Source organism: Panthera uncia (genome assembly GCF_023721935.1).
Source record: "Panthera uncia isolate 11264 chromosome A3 unlocalized genomic scaffold, Puncia_PCG_1.0 HiC_scaffold_11, whole genome shotgun sequence".
Taxonomy (NCBI): domain Eukaryota; kingdom Metazoa; phylum Chordata; class Mammalia; order Carnivora; family Felidae; genus Panthera; species Panthera uncia.
Genome location: NW_026057578.1, coordinates 61855597 through 61874612, shown reverse-complemented (window position 1 = coordinate 61874612; position 19016 = coordinate 61855597). Strand labels below are relative to the sequence as shown.

At 37.9% G+C, this 19016-nt stretch overlaps 1 protein-coding gene across 1 annotated transcript in view; it reads right to left on the bottom strand.

Annotated features, from left to right (window-relative positions):
- Positions 1-19016, bottom strand: part of PLEKHH2 (pleckstrin homology, MyTH4 and FERM domain containing H2) — a 114478-nt gene that overhangs the window by 68236 nt on the left and 27226 nt on the right. Inside the window, exons 3-6 of the mRNA XM_049650217.1 lie at positions 16983-17045; positions 6992-7141; positions 5278-5361; positions 4391-4472 (exon numbers count right to left, since the gene is read on the bottom strand). Of these exons, the coding sequence (XP_049506174.1) occupies positions 4391-4472; positions 5278-5361; positions 6992-7141; positions 16983-17045 (379 nt within the window). The remainder of the gene's footprint in view (positions 1-4390; positions 4473-5277; positions 5362-6991; positions 7142-16982; positions 17046-19016) is intronic.

Sequence of the window (19016 nt, the reverse complement as noted above, 5' to 3'; positions counted from 1 at the left end):
GGTCATGAACTCACAGTTTGTGCGTTCGAGGCCCGCACTGGGCTCTGTGCTGACAGCTCGGAGCCGGGAGCCTGCTTCAGATTCTGTGTCTCCCTCTCTCTGCCCCTTCCCAGCTCATGCTCTGTCTCTCTCTCTCTCTCAAAAATAAACATAAGAAAACTTCAAAAAAAAAAAAGTTCTCAAACAAAAACACAAACAAATAAAAAACAGATTGTAAACAAGTAGAGGTTGTTGCTTCTTGCAAAGTCACGTACTGGTAAATAGCAGTCAAGAACTGGTAAAATTTGATTAGGTAGTAATGCTACTAATGGTGAGGAAAAAAGGAATGTGATCCGGTTGCCAAGACAACTAAAGGAAATTCAGATCATCACTGGGGCAAATATCACATGATCACTGTAATAACTTTTGCTATCTTAGTTTTCGGTTTGCTTCTTCCAAGAGAGCAGAAAGAGGGGCTTGATGTAACATGACCACAATATGGCGAGCCTTCATCGCTGTGTTAGAGGAAAAAAAAGGAGAAGGGGCAGTTTCTAGACACAGAATTTAGATAGCTCATGCAGTGATTAATTACAGATTTAATCCATCTTCTAACACCCCTGTTTACAAGATTAAAAGCACGGAGATCCCAGTGATAGTAAGAAAAGTTTCCAAAAAAATTAAATTCTTACCTCTGGGAGAGCACCAAAGGGTTAAATTAAATAGCAGCTGATAACTGAGTGGAGCATAAGAAAAATATCTTATCTATAGTATTCTTTTGGGTGTACTTTTATTATTCTCATGTTGATTATCTCTCACAGAACTAATCCACAGTATTTTAATAATCATATATTTGCATATACATTTTTAAAGTACTATACTATATCTACATGATTGTATCTACTCTTCTCCAGTCCAAGCCTAGGCCCCAAGGATTAATACCCTTTAGTCTACAAGACTGAAGAGACTGCCACTGAAGACTAGAATTACAAGCTAAGAATATCGGGTAAAATATCAGCCTTTTCAGAGTAGGCTTATTATATTCAATCTGTGTCAATGATTCCATATGTAAATATGGAATTCCAAATCAACTATGTGGACACTGACTTCTCATCATACAGGTGGAGAAATTGTGATAGAAGAAATACATATCTTGGTCTACATCCATGGTTCCCGGCATTCAGCTCCTAAAACCCTTGGGATTTTCTAAGTGGTAAGAGCAATAAAAGTGTCTTGTTTTCAGAACAAGCTCTTTCAATGACATCAGAGTTTGTGTTGATGAGGTGATTTTTGGAAAGCCCCTAAATAGCCTCAGGATGGGGGCTGGTTGCCTGGGGAACCAACCACGGGATTAGAAGGTTAGAACATTGAGCCTCATCCTCCACCCACTCTACCTCTGACCTCAGGGGAGCGGAGGATTGAAAATTGACTTAATCACCAATGGCCAATGATTCAGTCAGTCAAGCTGACATAATGAAACTGCCATAAAAACCCAAAAGGATGGGCTTCTAGGATGATGAACAAGTGAAGGTGCTGGGAGGGTGGTGTGCACAGAGAGAGCATGGAAGCTCTATGCCCCTTCTCCAAGCCTCGCCCTCTACATCTCTTCCATCTGGCGGTTCCTAAGTTGTATCTTTTGTAATAAACCAGTAATCTGGTGAGTAAAGTGTTTGTTTGAGTTCTGTGAGCTGCTCTAGAAAATTATCAAACCTGAGGAGGGTCATGGGAACCTTTGATTTAGACCCAGTTTGGCAGAAGTGGGGCTGAAAACTGATACTTACAACTGTGTTTGAAGTGGTATCTGATGTGGTGGGGGGTAGTTTTGTGGGAACAAGCTTTTAAGCTGTAAGATCTGATGCTAATTTTAAGTAGATAATATCAGAATTGAGTTAAATTTGTAGGACACCCAGTTTGTGTCTTCTGGGAACCGGAGAATTGCTTTGTGTGGGAAAAACTTGCACACATCTGGTGTCAGATGCATTGAGGGAAAAGGAAAACAGGAGCTTTTTCCCTTACAAAATGAGAGCCATAAGTATTAACATGCATTAGACAAAATAATTTCATAGGTCTTAAAATCGACAACCTCTCGTGGAACCAGGAAGGCACTATTACCATTACCATTTTATTGATGTAAAAAAAAAATGCAGAAATGTAACACAGTTATGAAATTGTAGGGCATTAAAGCTGACTTCAAAGCCCATGCACCTCTACAATGCCAGTATTTTTCCAATGAATTCTGTGAAACCCCAGGGCTTTGAGGAAATGTCATAGTGGGTAAAAGAAGAGGCATGAGTACGGACTTCAAGCTGTATTAGAAAGCTGTAATCATCAAGACAGTATGGTACTGGCACAAAAACAGAAACTCAAATCAATGGAACAGAATAGAGAACACAGAAATGGATCCACAAACGTATGGCCAACTAATCTTTGACAAAGCAGGAAAGAGTATCCAATGGAAAAAAGACAGTCTCCTCAGCAAGTGCTGCTGGGAAAACTGGACAGCGACATGCAGAAAAATGAACCTAGACCACTTTCTTAAACCATACACAAAAATAAACTCAAAATGGATGAAAGACCTAAATGTAAGACAAGAAGCCATCAAAATCCTCGAGGAGAAAGCAGGCAAAAACCTCTTTGATCTTGGCCTCAGAAACTTCTTACTCTACACGTCTCCGTCTCCAGAGGTAAGGGAAACAAAAGCAAAAATAAACTACTGAGACTTCATCAAAATAAAAGCTTCTGCACAGTGAAGGAAACAATCAGCAGAACTAAAAGGCAACCGACAGAATGGAAGAAGATATTTGCAAATGACATATCAGATAAAGGGTTAGTATCCCAAATCTATAAAGAACTTCTCAAACTCCACACCCAAAAAGCAAATAAGAAATGGGCAAAAGACATGAATAGACACTTCTCCAAAGATGACATCCAGATGGCCAATCAACACATGATAAAATGCTCAACATCACTCATCATCAGGGAAATACAAATGAAAACCACAATGAGATGCCACCTCACACCTGTCAGAATGGCTAACATTAACAACTCAGGCAACAACAGATGTTGGTGAGGATGCGGAGAAAGAGGATCCCTTTTGCACTGCTGGTGGGAATACAAACTGGTGCAGCCACTCTGGAAAACAGGATGGAGCTTCCTCAAAAAATTAAAAATAGAACTACCGTATGACCCAGCAATTGCACTACTAGGTATTTATCCAAGGGAAACAGGTGTGCTGTTTTGAAGGGGCACATGCACCCCAGTGTTTATAGCAGCACTGTCAACAATAGCCAAAGTATGGAAAGAGCCCAAATGTCCATCGATGGATGAATGGATAAAGAAGATGTGGTATAGATACACAATGGAGTATTACTCGGCAATCAAAAAGATTGAAATCTTGCCATTTGCAACTACGTGCTGGAACTAGAAGGTGTTATGCTAAGCGAAATTAGTCAGAGAAAGACAAATATTATATGACTTCACTCATATGAGGATTTTAGGATACAAAACAGATGAACATAAGGGAAGGGAAGCAAAAATAATATAAAAACAAGCATGGGGACAAATATATAAGAGAGTCTTAAATATGGAGAACAAACAGAGGGTTACTGGAGGGGTTGTGGGAGGGGGAAGGGCTAAATGGGTAAGGGGCATTAAAGAATCTACTCCTGAAATCATTATTGCACTATATGCTAACTAACTTGAATGTAAATTAAAAAAATAAATTAAACAAAAATTAAAAAAAAAAAAAAAGGTGAGGCATGAGTAAAGCGAGTCTGCAAATGGACCCATCACCTAACACTGCTTTCACTGTTTTATATCTTGATAAAAAAAATACTGTTTTGAAAAGGGTTCTGTTACTAAATAAGTTTGAAAACCACTAGACTAGCCCAGGGTCTAATAACCCTGTGGATTCATCTTGTCTTCAGCTCAATGTGCACTTGAGTGGTGATCACCAAAATAGCATATTAAATAAATCTCTATCTGTAACTCTACCACCCATCTTTAGGCTTTTGAGTCGAAAAGGAAGAAAGTAACCCAAAGCATTAAAAAATGCAAGGAGTTTATTATTCTTATTATAAAATGTTGCTCAAAATATTCAGGCTATAAGAATTTCAATCACTATTGAATATCACTGCAATGCAAGTGAAAACAGAAAATAAAATACCTGATGTTTTTTAAGCAAACACACCTGAAATTAAACATTCAAATTAATATTATCCCTGTTGGGTTATCTCCAATTGGCTAGCTGTGCTGATATGGACATGTTGGCTATTTAAATTAAAATCCACTCAAATTAAATAAAACGTAAAATTCAATTATTTGGTTGTGCTAGTCCTATTTTAAGTGCTCAACAGTAAAATTCCATATAGCCTAATAAACCCAAACTAAGCTATCTTAGTCAAAATACTCATACCTTGTAGTTTTGACTGTATTATTCTTATCTCTTCAGTTTGATTTTGGTTGATCAAACGAAGATTCTGATTCTCTACTTCCAGCTGAAAGGACATAATTGTATTCTTTTATACAGGAATAACATTTCTAAAATGTACTAATAAATTATGATTTTTTTAAATGTTACTACCTAATTACATGTAAGCAAAATACGAAAGAAATGATGAGAAAATATCAGATGAATTTATCAGCATAGTTATCAACCTAGATAATCATGGCTTTAATATTTATTTTTTCCAGAACTAGGACTTTTTTTTTTTTTTTTTTTAGAGAGTGCAAGCAGGAGACAGGGGCAGAAAATCTCAAGCAGGCTCCGTGATCAGCAGTCCAACAAGGGGCTCAATCCCACGACCCTGAGATCATGACCTGAGCCAAAATCAAGAGACAGATGCTCAACTGACTGAGCCACCCAGGTGCCCCTAAAGCTGAGAGTTTCAAATATTTTCACCCCCATGGCTTTCCCACTGTAAAATTATTTTAAACCAAATTATTTCATCATTTAATGTGCCATATAAACTAATGCGTTCTTCTCAAGATGATACTGAACACATTAATTTTATGATATACACACATATGTTCTATAACTATTCAAAATTAACTAATTAGAACTAAAATCAACTAGTTAGAATGGGGCTACTTAAACTGTTTACTACGAGCCTAGCAATATTTTTAATTTTAGAAATACATTGGACATGAAAATAAAAGCTACCTGTCTCATGTTTACCAAAAGACAGCAGCACCACCAACTGATCAGAATTTTGTTTCATTCAGAATGATCAGATATTCTGATGACTTATCTATTCAAAAGAAGTAAAAGGTAAAGAAAAGGCAAGATATAGCAATAAATACCTCATTTAATTTAAGTGTTACCCATTCTTTGATCTTAGCTGCTTTCTCTTCTATTATTTTAGCTTCTTGTATCCTTATTTGTTTCTGAAATAACATTAGCAGTTTAGTTCAAACATAGGCTCAGTGATCTGGAAATTTTACATCATAAATATGATAGACAAATTCACTTAAAACCTGTTACCAAGTTAACACACTGACCTTCAATATACAATAAAATACTTCAAATAGAGTAAAAAATAAAACAATTGTCCAGCAGATATAATAACAAACACAAAGGCATATGCAAATATTATTAGTTTTAACAACTGCTTTCTCTGAAAGATCATATATTGAAATCCATCCACTGAATTTATCAATAAAGTAAACGATTTCTGTAAATGGTCTAGGGTTTATAACAGTGGGATAGCAATCAACCAGGCTAGGGAGAGGAAAATTAGACTCTCCCCTGGAGCATGGTTTGTTTTCCCCTCAAATGCAAGTTTTTATTTGTTTTTTTTTTTTTTAATACAGTTTTAAAAGACCCAGAAAAAAAATGAAAGAAAAAAACTCTAGCTCACATTTACCAACCTTAAAATCTGGTTATGGTCATAAAATTACAAGAATATGACTGTCATATAAATCACAGTGGGTGGGAGGTGGGACGTGGTGAAAAGTTAAAAACCACTGAGCTAAACAAGTACTGATCCCCAGAGAAATGAAAATAAATGGTTAAGATAAAAAACAATTTAAAGTACTTAATAATTTCATAGTGGTCATATTTAAATGATGCTAAATGATGATGTAAGCAAATAACCTTTTATTTTTTATCTTTTAGAGGGGGTGGGGAGAAGCAGGGGGAGAGAGAGAATCTTAAGCAGGCTCCATGCTCACTGAGGAGCCTGTCATGGGGCTTGATCCCATGACCCTGGGATCATGACCTGAGCCAAAATCAAGAGTCGGGCGCTTAACCAACTGAGCCACCCAGGTGCCCCTAAACAAATTATCTCAATGCAATTTTTTTCTTAATAAAAGTTTAAAATAAACTAGAAACTATACTTAATCTCAATAAAGTGGTTTAAAACAGTATGCACATGGGGCACCTGGGTGGCTCAGTCGGTTAAGCGGCCGACTTCAGCTCAGGTCACGATCTCGCGGTCTGTGAGTTTGAGCCCCGAGTCGGGCTCTGGGCTGATGGCTCAGAGCCTGGAGCCTGCTTCCGATTCTGTGTCTCCCTCTCTCTCTGCCCCTCCCCCGTTCATGCTCTGTCTCTCTCGGTCTCAAAAATAAATAAAATGTTAAAAAAAAAATTTAAAACAGTATGCACATTTTTAAACAGAAGGATTAGCATCAAACATACATTTAAAATACAATGTTCCATAAATATTTCCAACACCCTAAAAATGTTAAGGCAAACATCTATTTCAAACATTTCACAGGCAGAAATACCTGCTGCTAACCAAGTGTTTTCAAGTTAAAAGTCTAAAGTTTGAATGTTAAGGAGCACAGTCACATCCAAAAAGTGTTAGATATGGCCTTGGAATCACCCAGACTTAAAGAGAATGCCATTTTACTTGTACCTTTCACCAACAAATGTGATTAGACTCCATGAGTTGACCAAATAAATGAGATTTCTGACCCAAATTCAGAAGTATGGGCTCTCTCTCTCTCTTTAACCTCTGTAAGAATGCATTTAAAATGCATGTATTTAGACTGTAATGATCAAATTCTTCCCAACCTGTTCCTCAAGTTGCAATTCCAAGTTTTGAATAATGTCATCTTTTTCCTGTATTAGGGTCTCCAGATCTTGACACTTTTTATACAACCTTGTCTCTGATTCACTGGTTTGAATATTAGCTGCTTTTAATTTCTCTTCCATAACTTGTACCTAAATTTAGAGGATAGAAAATTAATGTTATGCATTTAATTTTTTAGATATATATTTTTTAATTTTATTTTTTATTTTTTAAAATTTACATCCAAATTAGCATATAGCGAAACAATGATTTCAGGAGTAGATTCCTTAGTGCCCCTACCCATTTAGCCCATCCCCCCTCCCACAGCCCCTCCACTCCATATGGAGTTTGTTCTCCATATTTATGAGTCTCTTCTGTTTTGTCCCCCTCCCTGTTTTTATATTATTTTTGCTTCCCTTCCCTTATGTTCATCTGTTCTGTGTCTTAAAGTCCTCATATGAGTGAAGTCATATGATTTTTGTCTTTCTCTGACTGACTCATCTCACTTAGCATAATACCCTCTAGTTCCATCCATGTAGTTGCAAATGGCAAGATTTTATTCTTTTTGATTGCTGAGTAATACTCCATTGTCTATATATACCACATCTCCTTTATCCATTCATCCATCGATGGACATTTGGGCTCTTTCCATACTTTGGCTATTGTTGATAGTGCTGCTATAAATATGGGGGTGCATGTGTCCCTTTGAAACAGCACACCTGTATCCCGTGGATCAATGCCTAGTAGTGCAATTGTTGGGTCATAGGGTATTATGCATGAAATTTTTATGTTAACATTAAATAGATTCCTAAAAGGTATCATCATAAAACAAAATATTGAACAGCACGATTTAACGTATTTAACAATTATAAAGTCTGAAGACCATTTTACCAAGTGGTGTTACCTTTGAGGTACACAAGGGCACATAAGAGAGTCTCAGTATATTGCTATCGTCTAAAGTAATGTACATGTTTACTAGAACAATGATAATATTCAAGGCATTTCATGTGAGTATAGAATCAGAAAGTTTGCAGCCTTCAATTTTTCAAATTTTAAGTGAAGCAGGAATATAAAGAAGGTGAGTAGTGAGAGACGATCAGATTGGATGACCTTGTATAATAGCACATTTGGGGGAAACAAACTGAACTTAGGTGAAAAAGAAACACATACATGATGGAAAGGAAAAGGAAAATAAAAGAACTTGAAAGCTTCAAATGATGGAATCACAAAAAATTTAAAAAACTATGAGAATCAAGATACAGGTAGGAGAGTGCATTCAGTGAGGGTTTATTGATTCATTCACTTAACAAACATTCAGTGGATAGCAGCCAAGTGCTGGGCCCTGGGAAGATATCAGTGAATAAAATCTCTGCATAGAAATTACATTCTAGTGAATAAGACAGATCACAAATATAATAAAATGTAAAAATCATACAGTACGTTATACAAGGTGATAAAGGCAATGGGAAAAAATACAGCAAGACAAAGAGACTGGTGTGTGACCCAGGGTTGAGTTAAGCCTTAATTTTAATATCTAAGATGCACTGATTTCTGCTTGGATCTGTTGCAAAACACATCTGGGCATATGAAATCTTAGAAGGAATGTGTGAGATTTTAATGATAGTAAGAAAGAAAATAAAGTACCGAGCACTGTAGATTAAGACTTTTATTCCATGTGCTAAGAATAGGTAAGAATGTAATTTTTATAATTTTTGTTTAGATTGCAGGAGGCAAAGAAGAAAAATATGCAAAAGCATTTGAGAAATTAACAATGATAATTTAGATGAAAAAATCTTAAACTATTAAAAACACATCTGAAAGATCATGATGAATCCACTTAACGTTCAAAAATACTTGACTGATGAGGGCTTCTAGAAGGAGGGTGTTAAGATTAGTTTTGTTTTTAACCATGAATACAAGGTTTCATCTGTGGGTTCACTGCAGAATTGTAAATTCAACTGTAATGCCAAATGTGTCCTACTTAAATACCACCCAGATATCTGAAAACTATAAAAATAAAAGTAGATTTAAAAAATAAAAGAGGGGCACCTGGGTAGCTCAGTCAGTTAAGCATCCGACTGTTGATTTTGGCCCAGGTCATGATCTCACAGTCATTGAGTTTGAGCCCCAAGTCGGGCTCTGCACAGACAGCGCGAAGTCGGCTTGGGATTCTTTCTCTCTGCCCTTCCCCTGCTTGCATGCTCCCTCTTTCCCTCAAAATAAAGAAATAAACATTAAAAAAATAAAAACACAAAATAGGAGACAAAACCTGTATTCCACTATCCAAGTGATAATTTTAAGTTACCTTAAGATTTATATTTTTAACGTAATATAGCAGGCTTTCTGCAGGAAGAGCAGACCAAAAGGTCAAGGACAAAGGTCTACATCAGAGATGTTATCATGAAAAAGCCAGAGGAGGACATGGGCTGGATAGTAAATACGAAGAAACATTCTTAAGATGGCACAGCCAGTTCCACACAGGGAGCTCGACAGCTGTCGAAGCAGAGAAGAGCAGAGACCAAGTCCAAATGGTAGTTCAGGGACAGAGGAATAGATGATAAACCTGACAGGGGGCAGAATTGGCTCGCCAAAATGTGCTGCTTTGGCATCTGGATTATTTTGAATTAAAGTTACCCGAGAAACAGCTGGTGTAAAAACACTCTGACACTCCTTTGTCCCCCTGAAAGCAGGAAATGTCCCCCTCCTCTACCAGGAGGGAAGAAGGCATCCTTATCACCAGAGATAGGGAATTTAAGGCCTGAGAAGGCTGTATAAACAGACCTTGTTACTTCTTCACTAATTTACTACTCTAAGCCCAAACCCCCTTGTCTTGTCAATTCTTCATAAATGGATTGCCTTCCTGTCTAAAAGGTATAAAAGTTGCCTGCTTTGGTCACTTCTTTGGAGTCTCATATTTTTAGGAAGCTCCCATATGTATGAAATTAAACTTGCTTTACTCCTGTTAATCTGTCTTATGTCAATTTAATTATTAGACAAGGCAAAGAAACTAGAAGGGAAGAAATTGTTCTGCTCCTACAAACCTCAAGAAAAGCTGAAGATTCTGAACAAGAATATAAATAACTATCACCAGATCTATACCTATAGTCTCCTTTTATTAAGTTGGAGCAAGCTACCCTACGAACACTGGACTGCCACATAAAATTGCCCTAATATTGGGGTGCCTGGGTGGCTCAGTCGGTTGAACAACCGGCTCTTGGCTTTGGTTCAGGTCATGATCTTGCAGTTTCGTGAATTCAAGCCCCACATTGGGCTCTGTGCTGGCAGCAGGGAACGTGCTTGGGATTCTCTGTTTCTTCTCTCTCTGACCCTCCCCCACTCGCTCTGTCTCAGTCTCTCTCAAAATAAATAAAAATAAACTTAAAAGAATAAAAATAAGGCGTGCCTGTGTGGCTCAGTTGGTTAGGTGTCCGATTTCAGCTCAGGTCAAGATCTTGCAGTTCCTGAGTTCAAGCCCCACATCGGGCTCTGTGCTGACAGTTCAGAGCCTGGAGCCTGCTTTGGATTCTGTCTCCCTCTCTCTCTGCCCCTCCCCAACTCATGCTCTGTCTCTCTCTGTCTCTTAAAAATAAACAAACATTGAAAAAAAATTAATAAATAAAAATAAAATTGTCCTAATATTGCTTAGGAAAGGTCTACAGTCCTAGAAAACTGATTTGGGAGTGCTCTTATCCCCTGAAAAATATGTCCAGTTTGAAAAGTGTTCTCATTTTATGAATGAATGCTACAGTTAGAGCTCCTTAGATGAATCTTTGTCATGTGCAACTGTTTAATTCAACCATTACTTTTAGATAAACAAAACTTCTCTAAGCAAGAAAAATACTGACAAAAATGGCAAAACCTCTTAGGGAGAAGGATCACAAAGTAGTTACAGGCAACCGACTTGCCAAGTGGTCTTGTTAGGATCAAGTTCTTCAGGATTTACTAACCTTCCTTGGTAATTAGTATGAATAATAGGTCTTCCGAAAAGATAAGAGGCCTACAGAAAAACCAAGCAGCCTTTATTTTTTTTTTAATTTTTTTTTTTTAACGTTTATTTATTTTTGAGACAGAGCATGAATGGGGGAGGGTCAGAGAGAGAGGGAGACACAGAATCCGAAACAGGCTCCAGGCTCTGAGCAGTCAGCACAAAGCCTGACTCGGGGCTTGAACTCACGGACCTTGAGATCACGACCTGAGCCGAAGTTGACACTTAACCGACTGAGCCACCCAGGCGCCCCCCAAGCAGCCTTTAAAAATAACTCACTACAAGTACACAGAAAATAGCCCAGTTCTTTTTCCATTCATTTAACCTGAACCACGTAAGAATTTTAACTACTCAGAGACTGGCCAATAACAAACATCTGCAAATTCAAATTGTTTGCTAAAGAAACTCTTGCAATTACTTATATGTGGATATCCTCTGGTGAAGAATGCTTTGCACTTTAGGCTACCTTTCTCCTTTTCTTCCAGGAGAGCCTCTGGTTGCATCCACACATCTCAGCACATTCCTCAGCCATTATCCCAAAGCCTTTATTTCTTCTGAGGTCCCTGAGCTATTTTGCAGTAAAGGGTTAACTCAGCAGACTTGGGGTATTCAAACCTTGCACATTCCCAAAAAAGAACTGGTCCTTGATTAGCTCCTGGAAAAAATAACCTCTGAGACCTGGTAATATCCTGCCTGATAAGACTCTACATACCTGAGATATTGGACCACACCAGATATTTTATGTCAACAATGTGATTTAAGGTGAATACCTTTTTTTTTTTTTTTTTCCCCCACTCACCCAGGGTCCTGGGCTACATTGTATCAGTTTGACCTGTGCAGCGATGGATTCTGAGTAGCTAAGGTCAGTCTTGCATGCATTCCATGTCTACAAGACTGACACCACCACTACCACCCCATCCCCACTGCCAGGGCAATAAAAATTCTGGATACCAAGGCTCAGGTGAGCTTCCCTGGTTGGCAATGTTTTGTACGTTGTCACATATCATTGACGGGAATCAAGTGCACCCCTGTGTAACTCCACTGGGAGAGGACAACTGGAAACTCATACCTGGTTTCTCCTGGACTCTGCTCTACGTGTATTTTTCCTTTGCTGATTTTACTCTATATCCTTTCACTGTAATAAATCATAACCATGAGTATAACGACTTTTCTGGGTTCTGTGAGTCCTTCTGGTGAATCGTCAAACCTTGAGGGTAGTATTGGGTACACTGACACGACTCCTAATGCTGTTTTTCATTTTCCTGCCCACCCTGAAGAAAGCAGGAGCTGCAAATACTGTTCCTGTTGTAATTACCTACGCTACTCTTTCCTTCTTCCCTGTTCTAACCTCATCCCTCCCTACCCCACTACAGATAATTAAGATGTGACTGTATTTTTTTTTTTTAATTTTTTTTTTCAACTTTTTTTTTTTTTTTTTTTTTTTTTTTTTTGACAGAGAGAGACAGAGCATGAACGGGGGAGGGGCAGAGAGAGAGGGAGACACAGAATCGGAAACAGGCTCCAGGCTCCGAGCCATCAGCCCAGAGCCTGACGCGGGGCTCGAACTCACGGACCGCGAGATCGTGACCTGGCTGAAGTCGGACGCTTAACCGACTGCGCCACCCAGGCGCCCCAAGATGTGACTGTATTTTTGAGTGGAGGTTGAAAGTTTCTCTTTCTATATATATGTTGCAATGGCATGACAAAAATACCTGATCATTCCAACATAGAATGAAGAAAGGAATTATAAGGGCATTTTGAATCTCAGACTGTTTACCAGTTATTCAAAATTTACTGCAAATTAAACAATTATTCTAATCATATCTTTTTGGAGGGGGGAGCACAAGTGGGAGAGGGGAAGAGAGAGGGGGACAGAGGATCCAAAGCAGGCTCTGCGCGGACAACCTGACAGCAGCGAACCATGAGATTATGAACCAAAGTCGGACATTCAGCCGATTGGGTCACCCAGGTGCCCCCCAATCACATTTTAAACACAATTATTTTGGAGATAGTGCTCTAGAATTTATGCAGTGAGGCCAGAACCATTCTCATGGAAGGTGAAAAGGAATAGCACTGGATAAAGTATGTTTCCACGTAATGAAGCAAATCATTATAAGGTCCCATAGATTAGCGTGAATGAGTAGTAATCATTTATTAAGAACCAACTTTACAGAAAGGCATATTAGCCTGCATATTAGAATGGCCAGAGGGAATTTTTAAAAAATGTTTTTATGTTTATCTTTGAGAGAGAGAGAGAGAGCGTGTATGAGCAGGGGAGGGGCAGAGAGAGAAGGTGCCAGAGGATCCAAAGTGTGCTCTGAGCTGACAGCCTGATGTAGAACTCGAACTCACAAACCATGAGATCGTGACCTGAGTTAAAGTCAGATGCTTAACTGAATGAGCCACCCAGGAGCCCCAAGAGGGAATTTAAAATCCAGGTCCTACCAGGTCTGCATCAAACACAGGGAAGGAACTGAGACCAGAAGGACAGAATGACAACACAAATTTCTATGGGGGAAATTATGTGCCCCTTACTGGTTAGCATAAACTGGTGTAATAGATTGGAATATACACCTAATCATATACTTGAGAATGAATCCTCTGTATCAGTGTCTCCCACATGTGCAATTTGCTGTTTATCCATCTCCCAGAAATACAAGTACAATAAGATTTACACATTCTGCTTTCAAAACTTTAAACAACTACAATGAAAAGGTGCTACAGTATTAAGAATAAAGATTGCCAAGATTTCTCTTGGAAAAATGTATGATTTCTTTTCTATAGCCAACTTATTTAAGGGTTGCACAGGTAAAGTAATGCCAGTCATTAAAAACAAGAGGGAAAATGAACACCACTAAGGTGCAGAGTTGAGCTGGTTTAGCCAACTACTGCTTTTAGCAGTGAAATGTTCCTTTTTGGTTAACATAAATACAGTTTAAGTCTTAGGATCTCACTAAATGACAAAGGACAAGCTGAATTTAAGCAACGTAAACAGCAGATAGGGCACAGTCCTATGGAAACTGTTAAAGATAGCAAAGGATTCAGTTACTCTACATTAATAACATTTACTTAGCCTTGAGAAAGAAAGGTAATATAATCAGTGCATGAGATTTATTTGCTCTCTGTTTGTATTTCCTATAAACTTTTAGAATCATTATGTATGTAATATGATGTATAATGTGTGATGTACAGAATGTATAATATGTAATTTATATAATGTATAACATACAATGTATAATATGTATAATATACAATAATATATAGTGTAATATAAGTATACAGATACCTACAGATTTTGCTAAATTACATAGAAATTTTGGGAGATTTGCAATTCTCACTCTTTACGGGAGGAGAGGTTTGATTTAAGGCCATTTAGCCAATCACAGTGTCTTTTTGCTGTAAAATATAGCACACAGAATTAAATAACTTTATACGTGATATCCTCAAAGGACAACTTCAAATAAGAAATTCTTCCTGTTAGTTTATGAAGATCAGTGATTGGGCCCTAATGGTTACAAACAGCCATGGCTTGCTTCTCTTAAATTGGGAATGGGGATTCTTTTTTTTTTTTTTTTTTTTTTTTTTTTTTGCTCTTAAGATCTAGTGAATCATAGAAGAAAACCCCAAAAATCACAAATAAAAATACTTAAATTTTCAGAGCTAAACAATTATGCTGCACATATGAATTAAGAATTTTAATTTAAGAAAAGGCAAGACAAAACCATCCTCGGTTTCCTTCTATTTTTCCTATACTATGAGGTGTTAAAGGAAAGAAAGGGAAGGGAAAGATAGGGAAGAACAGACAGAAAGACAAGCATGGATATACAGGTAAAGAGAGATGTCACCAAGAAAGGCCAAAGTCAGAAACGGAGGTAAAGAGAAAGACAAGAGAGAGAAGAAGACAAACTGCCAAATGTGTGCTGTAGGGTGTCGGGCTAAACAGGTACATATACATACAGAGCCTCCAATAGAAAAAGACAAAGACATTTTAGTACAGAATGACAGACAGTGACATAAACATAGAATGTAAGTGACCTTTTATGAGTTTACTGGTAACTATTGGATTTTTATAGCTATAAGTGGAGATATTACCATTCGGTCTTACCAGCTAAACAATATAAAAAACCAAGCACAGCATCAATCCTTACCATTACTACTCATACTTCTACCAATACCTAAATTTGAGGTTTTAAATAATTACTGGTGTGATGATGGTACTACACTTGTGATTTAAGTCTTTATTTTTAGATTAGTTGCTGATATACTCATGGGTGAAATAATATGATGTCTAGAATTTGTTTCAAAATAACTTGGTGTGGGGGTTGAGAAGAATAAAGTGGATGGAGGTATAGATTAGCCTTGAGTTGACTAATTGTTAACGCTGGTGATGGGGGTTCATTATACTATTTTCTCTACTCTTGCACTAGTTGAAATTTGTCATAGTAAAATTTTAGGAATTTCTTTTCAGTGTAAGTATTTTTAAAAATTTATTTTGAGAGGGGCGCCTGGGTGGCTTGGTCGGTTTAGTGTCTGACTTCGGCTCAGGTCATGATCTCACAGTCCGTGAGTTCGAGCCCCGCGTCGGGCTCTGTGCTGACAGCTCAGAGCCTGGAGCCTGTTTCAGATTCTGTGTCTCCCTCTCTCTCTGCCGCTCCCCTGTTCATGCTCTGTCTCTCTCTGTCTCAAAAATAAATAAACGTTAAAAAAAAAAGTTAAAAAAAAATTTATTTTGAGAGACAGAGAGACAAAGGGCCAGGGAGAGAGTGAGAGAGAGAATTCCAAGCAGGCTCCACACTGCGGAGCCCAATGTGGAGCTTGAACTCACAAACTGTGAGATGATGACCCGAGCCAAAATCAAGAGTCAGATGGCCAAATGACTGAACCACCCAGGCGCCCCTGAGTATAACTAATTAAAGAAAATCAAGGGTTAGGTTAGACTGGGTTTATTTAGAAATTTATCAGGTCACTAAATCAATCTACTATACAAGATTAAATCTTTTAGGTGAAAACAAGATTTGGTAGTACTTACGTTTGGGAAGAAACATGACAAATTTAGAACATGTGTAAGAAATTAAATATATACTTCCTAGAAAAAAATAATAATTTTGAAAATCCTGACTTGCCTGAACTTGACAAGGATCTTTTCATAAAATGTGAAGCTACGGATTGAGACTCATTAGACAAACTTTAAGGCTCACTTGGTGAGCTCACTGAAAACACTCATTTTAATGTTGGCAAGGCCCAGACAGGACTAAGTGACTTATCAAAGGTTTGACTTTTCTCCCAAATACCTATTAACATACTAAGTAAAAATTTGTGTTCATATTTTCCTAATATAACTCTAAGCATTTTTCTATATTAGTATGTCTTTTGTAATAATTACTTTTTAGTGTTTATTTATTTATTTTGAGAGGGAGAGCACGTGTGCACACACACACATAGGTGAGGGGCAGAGAGAAGAAGAGAGAGAATCCCAAGCAGGCTTCATGCCATCAGCGCAGAGCCTGATGTGGGGCTTGAACCCACAAACTGTGAGATCATGACCTGAGCTGAGATCAAGAGTCAGATGCTTAACCAGCTGAGACACACAGGTGCCCCTGTAATAATTATTTGTAATGGTTGTTTACTATTTCATGGAATGAATACAGTTCACTTATTCATTCTCTTGTAATATGGCATTCATATTATTTCCAACTCTTTATTTCTATCAAAGAAACTGCTATGAACATATTTATATTTAAAACTTCATTATGGTTACGACTGCCTTGAAAGTCATATTTGGTTTTTCCGGGAAAGAAGACTTCCTAATGGATGCATTTTTATCCTTTGGAACTCTGTTAAGGGGCAAAATAACGTTAGACTCTCCATTTTCTCTCTGGATCCAGCTCACAGAACAGTCAAAGAGATAAGATGTAGAGAAGGGTTAAAGACTATTTTGAGGACTGTTTTGGGCAAAACAAGGTTTATATTGGTAGAGAGAAAAAAATTTAACTAGAATTATACCCTACCTGTTGGAAAGCTTTTTCTGCCTGACGCTCAGCATCAATAACTTGTCTCTCAAGCTGTTGCATCTGTAAAGTGAGGAAAAACAGAGAAAATCTAAAAATTCATATTTCTCTTTTGAAAGGGACTTAAAAAATCTTGCAATGTCATAAAATTCTTTTAAGAATATTTAAAGTAGTTTAATGGATATGAATGACATACAATTTATCACATTGAGGCCTCTTTCAGTGCATATTTAAAAATTTAAAAATTAACCAAATAACATACCAAATGTTTCATACTTTTAGTACAATGCAATCTATACTACATGAGTGCTCATCCATAGGATTTTCTTCATTGACTTATGAATTACTGGTCAACACATATTAAGAACAGTAATTTAAATCTAAGAGAATAGTGAGACCTCAAATATCATATTTGATTTGTTGATCGAAAAGTCACAATGATATCAGAAAGTGGTATATTCTCACAAGCTCTGTAGGTGGCATGTTTAAGTAGAAACTCTGTTTTTTGGGTTTTTTTTTTAATTAATTTGTTTATTTTGAGAGAGACAGAGATAGCACGAGCAGGGGACAGGCAGAGAGAAAGGGAGAGAGAGATAATCCCAAGCAGGCTCTGCACTGCCAGCACAAGCCAGATGCAGAGCTTGAACTCATGAAGCTGAGATCATGACCCGAACTGAAACCAAGAGTCAGATGTTTAACTGACTGAGCCACCTAGGGCACCCCCAAAAAACTCTAGCTAGTTTTAACTCTCATACATTGTAGAGTACAGAAGAGACTCATGTTAGCACACACACACACATCCACCAAAGTGTAGAGCACAAAGAATCAAAAAAAAATCTCCATATTTTTTTTAAAGTTCTGTAGAAAATAAAAAGTTCAGAGATTTAACAAATTGCAAGAGACTCTTAACGACAGAGAACAAACTGAGGGTTGCTGGAGGGGAGGTGAGTGGGAGATAGGCTAAATGGGTGGTGGATAGTTAGGGCACTTGTTGGGATGAGCACTGGGTGTCTAGGTAAGTGATGAATCACTGAATTCTACTCCGAAACCAATATGCACTGTATGTTAACTAAAATTTCAATTAAAAAAAAAGGGGGGGTGGAAAGCTTGGAGATTTAAAGTAAATTACTCAAATGACTACTATAAGTAAAATAAAGAAAAGCCTTAAAAAGGACCCAGTGCAAAGTAACATAAAAAATGGGTACTAGGTAGTGAATACACAACTGTGACATAAAACTCAATTTTAAATTCTTTTTTTCTGAGTGCTGAAATATGGTCAACATTATAGCTGTCTGTCCCTCGATATTTGCTCATTCTCAGTTTCATTGTGGCTTGGTGTTCCAGAACTTCCAGCGCACTTCAAACCCCAGCACCCCGGTCCTGCCCCAACAGCTGATGCCTAGCTCCAGCCCCACCCACTTCTCAGAACCACAGAGAAGCGGCTTCTCATGGCTAGAGTGTCCCAGCTGGGAGGGAGACCCTAGCCTCAGACTGGGTGGGCTGCAGGGACCCGGTCCAGGGTGTTGCATCCATACGACTCCTGAAACAGAATGCTATGGACACCAGTGACAGTCACAACAAAGTTTATTACAATGAGAGGCAAGGCCGACCGATCGGGACCAACACTCTTGATAAGAGTGTGGCCTCGAACAGCCGGGGTACAGAGTTTTTATAACCGATCACATCGTTTTATCATCACCTGGGAACAGAACAAAGAAACAGTTTCCAGATGAGTTAGAAACAGTTGCCTAATGAGGTGTTTATTTTAGACTTTCTGCCTCTAAGTTGCAACCAGTGGATCTCCTTGACCCTGCCTCTGATGCTCTTTTCTTTGAACTTTTGTTTCCTTAATTAGTGAAGCCTAATTTACAAGAGTATGAGGCGTAGTTTACAAGAGCAAAGCAAGGCTGTTATCTCTTAACCTTCAGGGTCAACACAAAGCTGTTATTTTTCAAGCTAAGCGTTAGCCCTACACTACAATTTAACCCTTACAAGGGTGTGTCTTTTTTTTGTTTGTTTTTAAACCAGTATGCT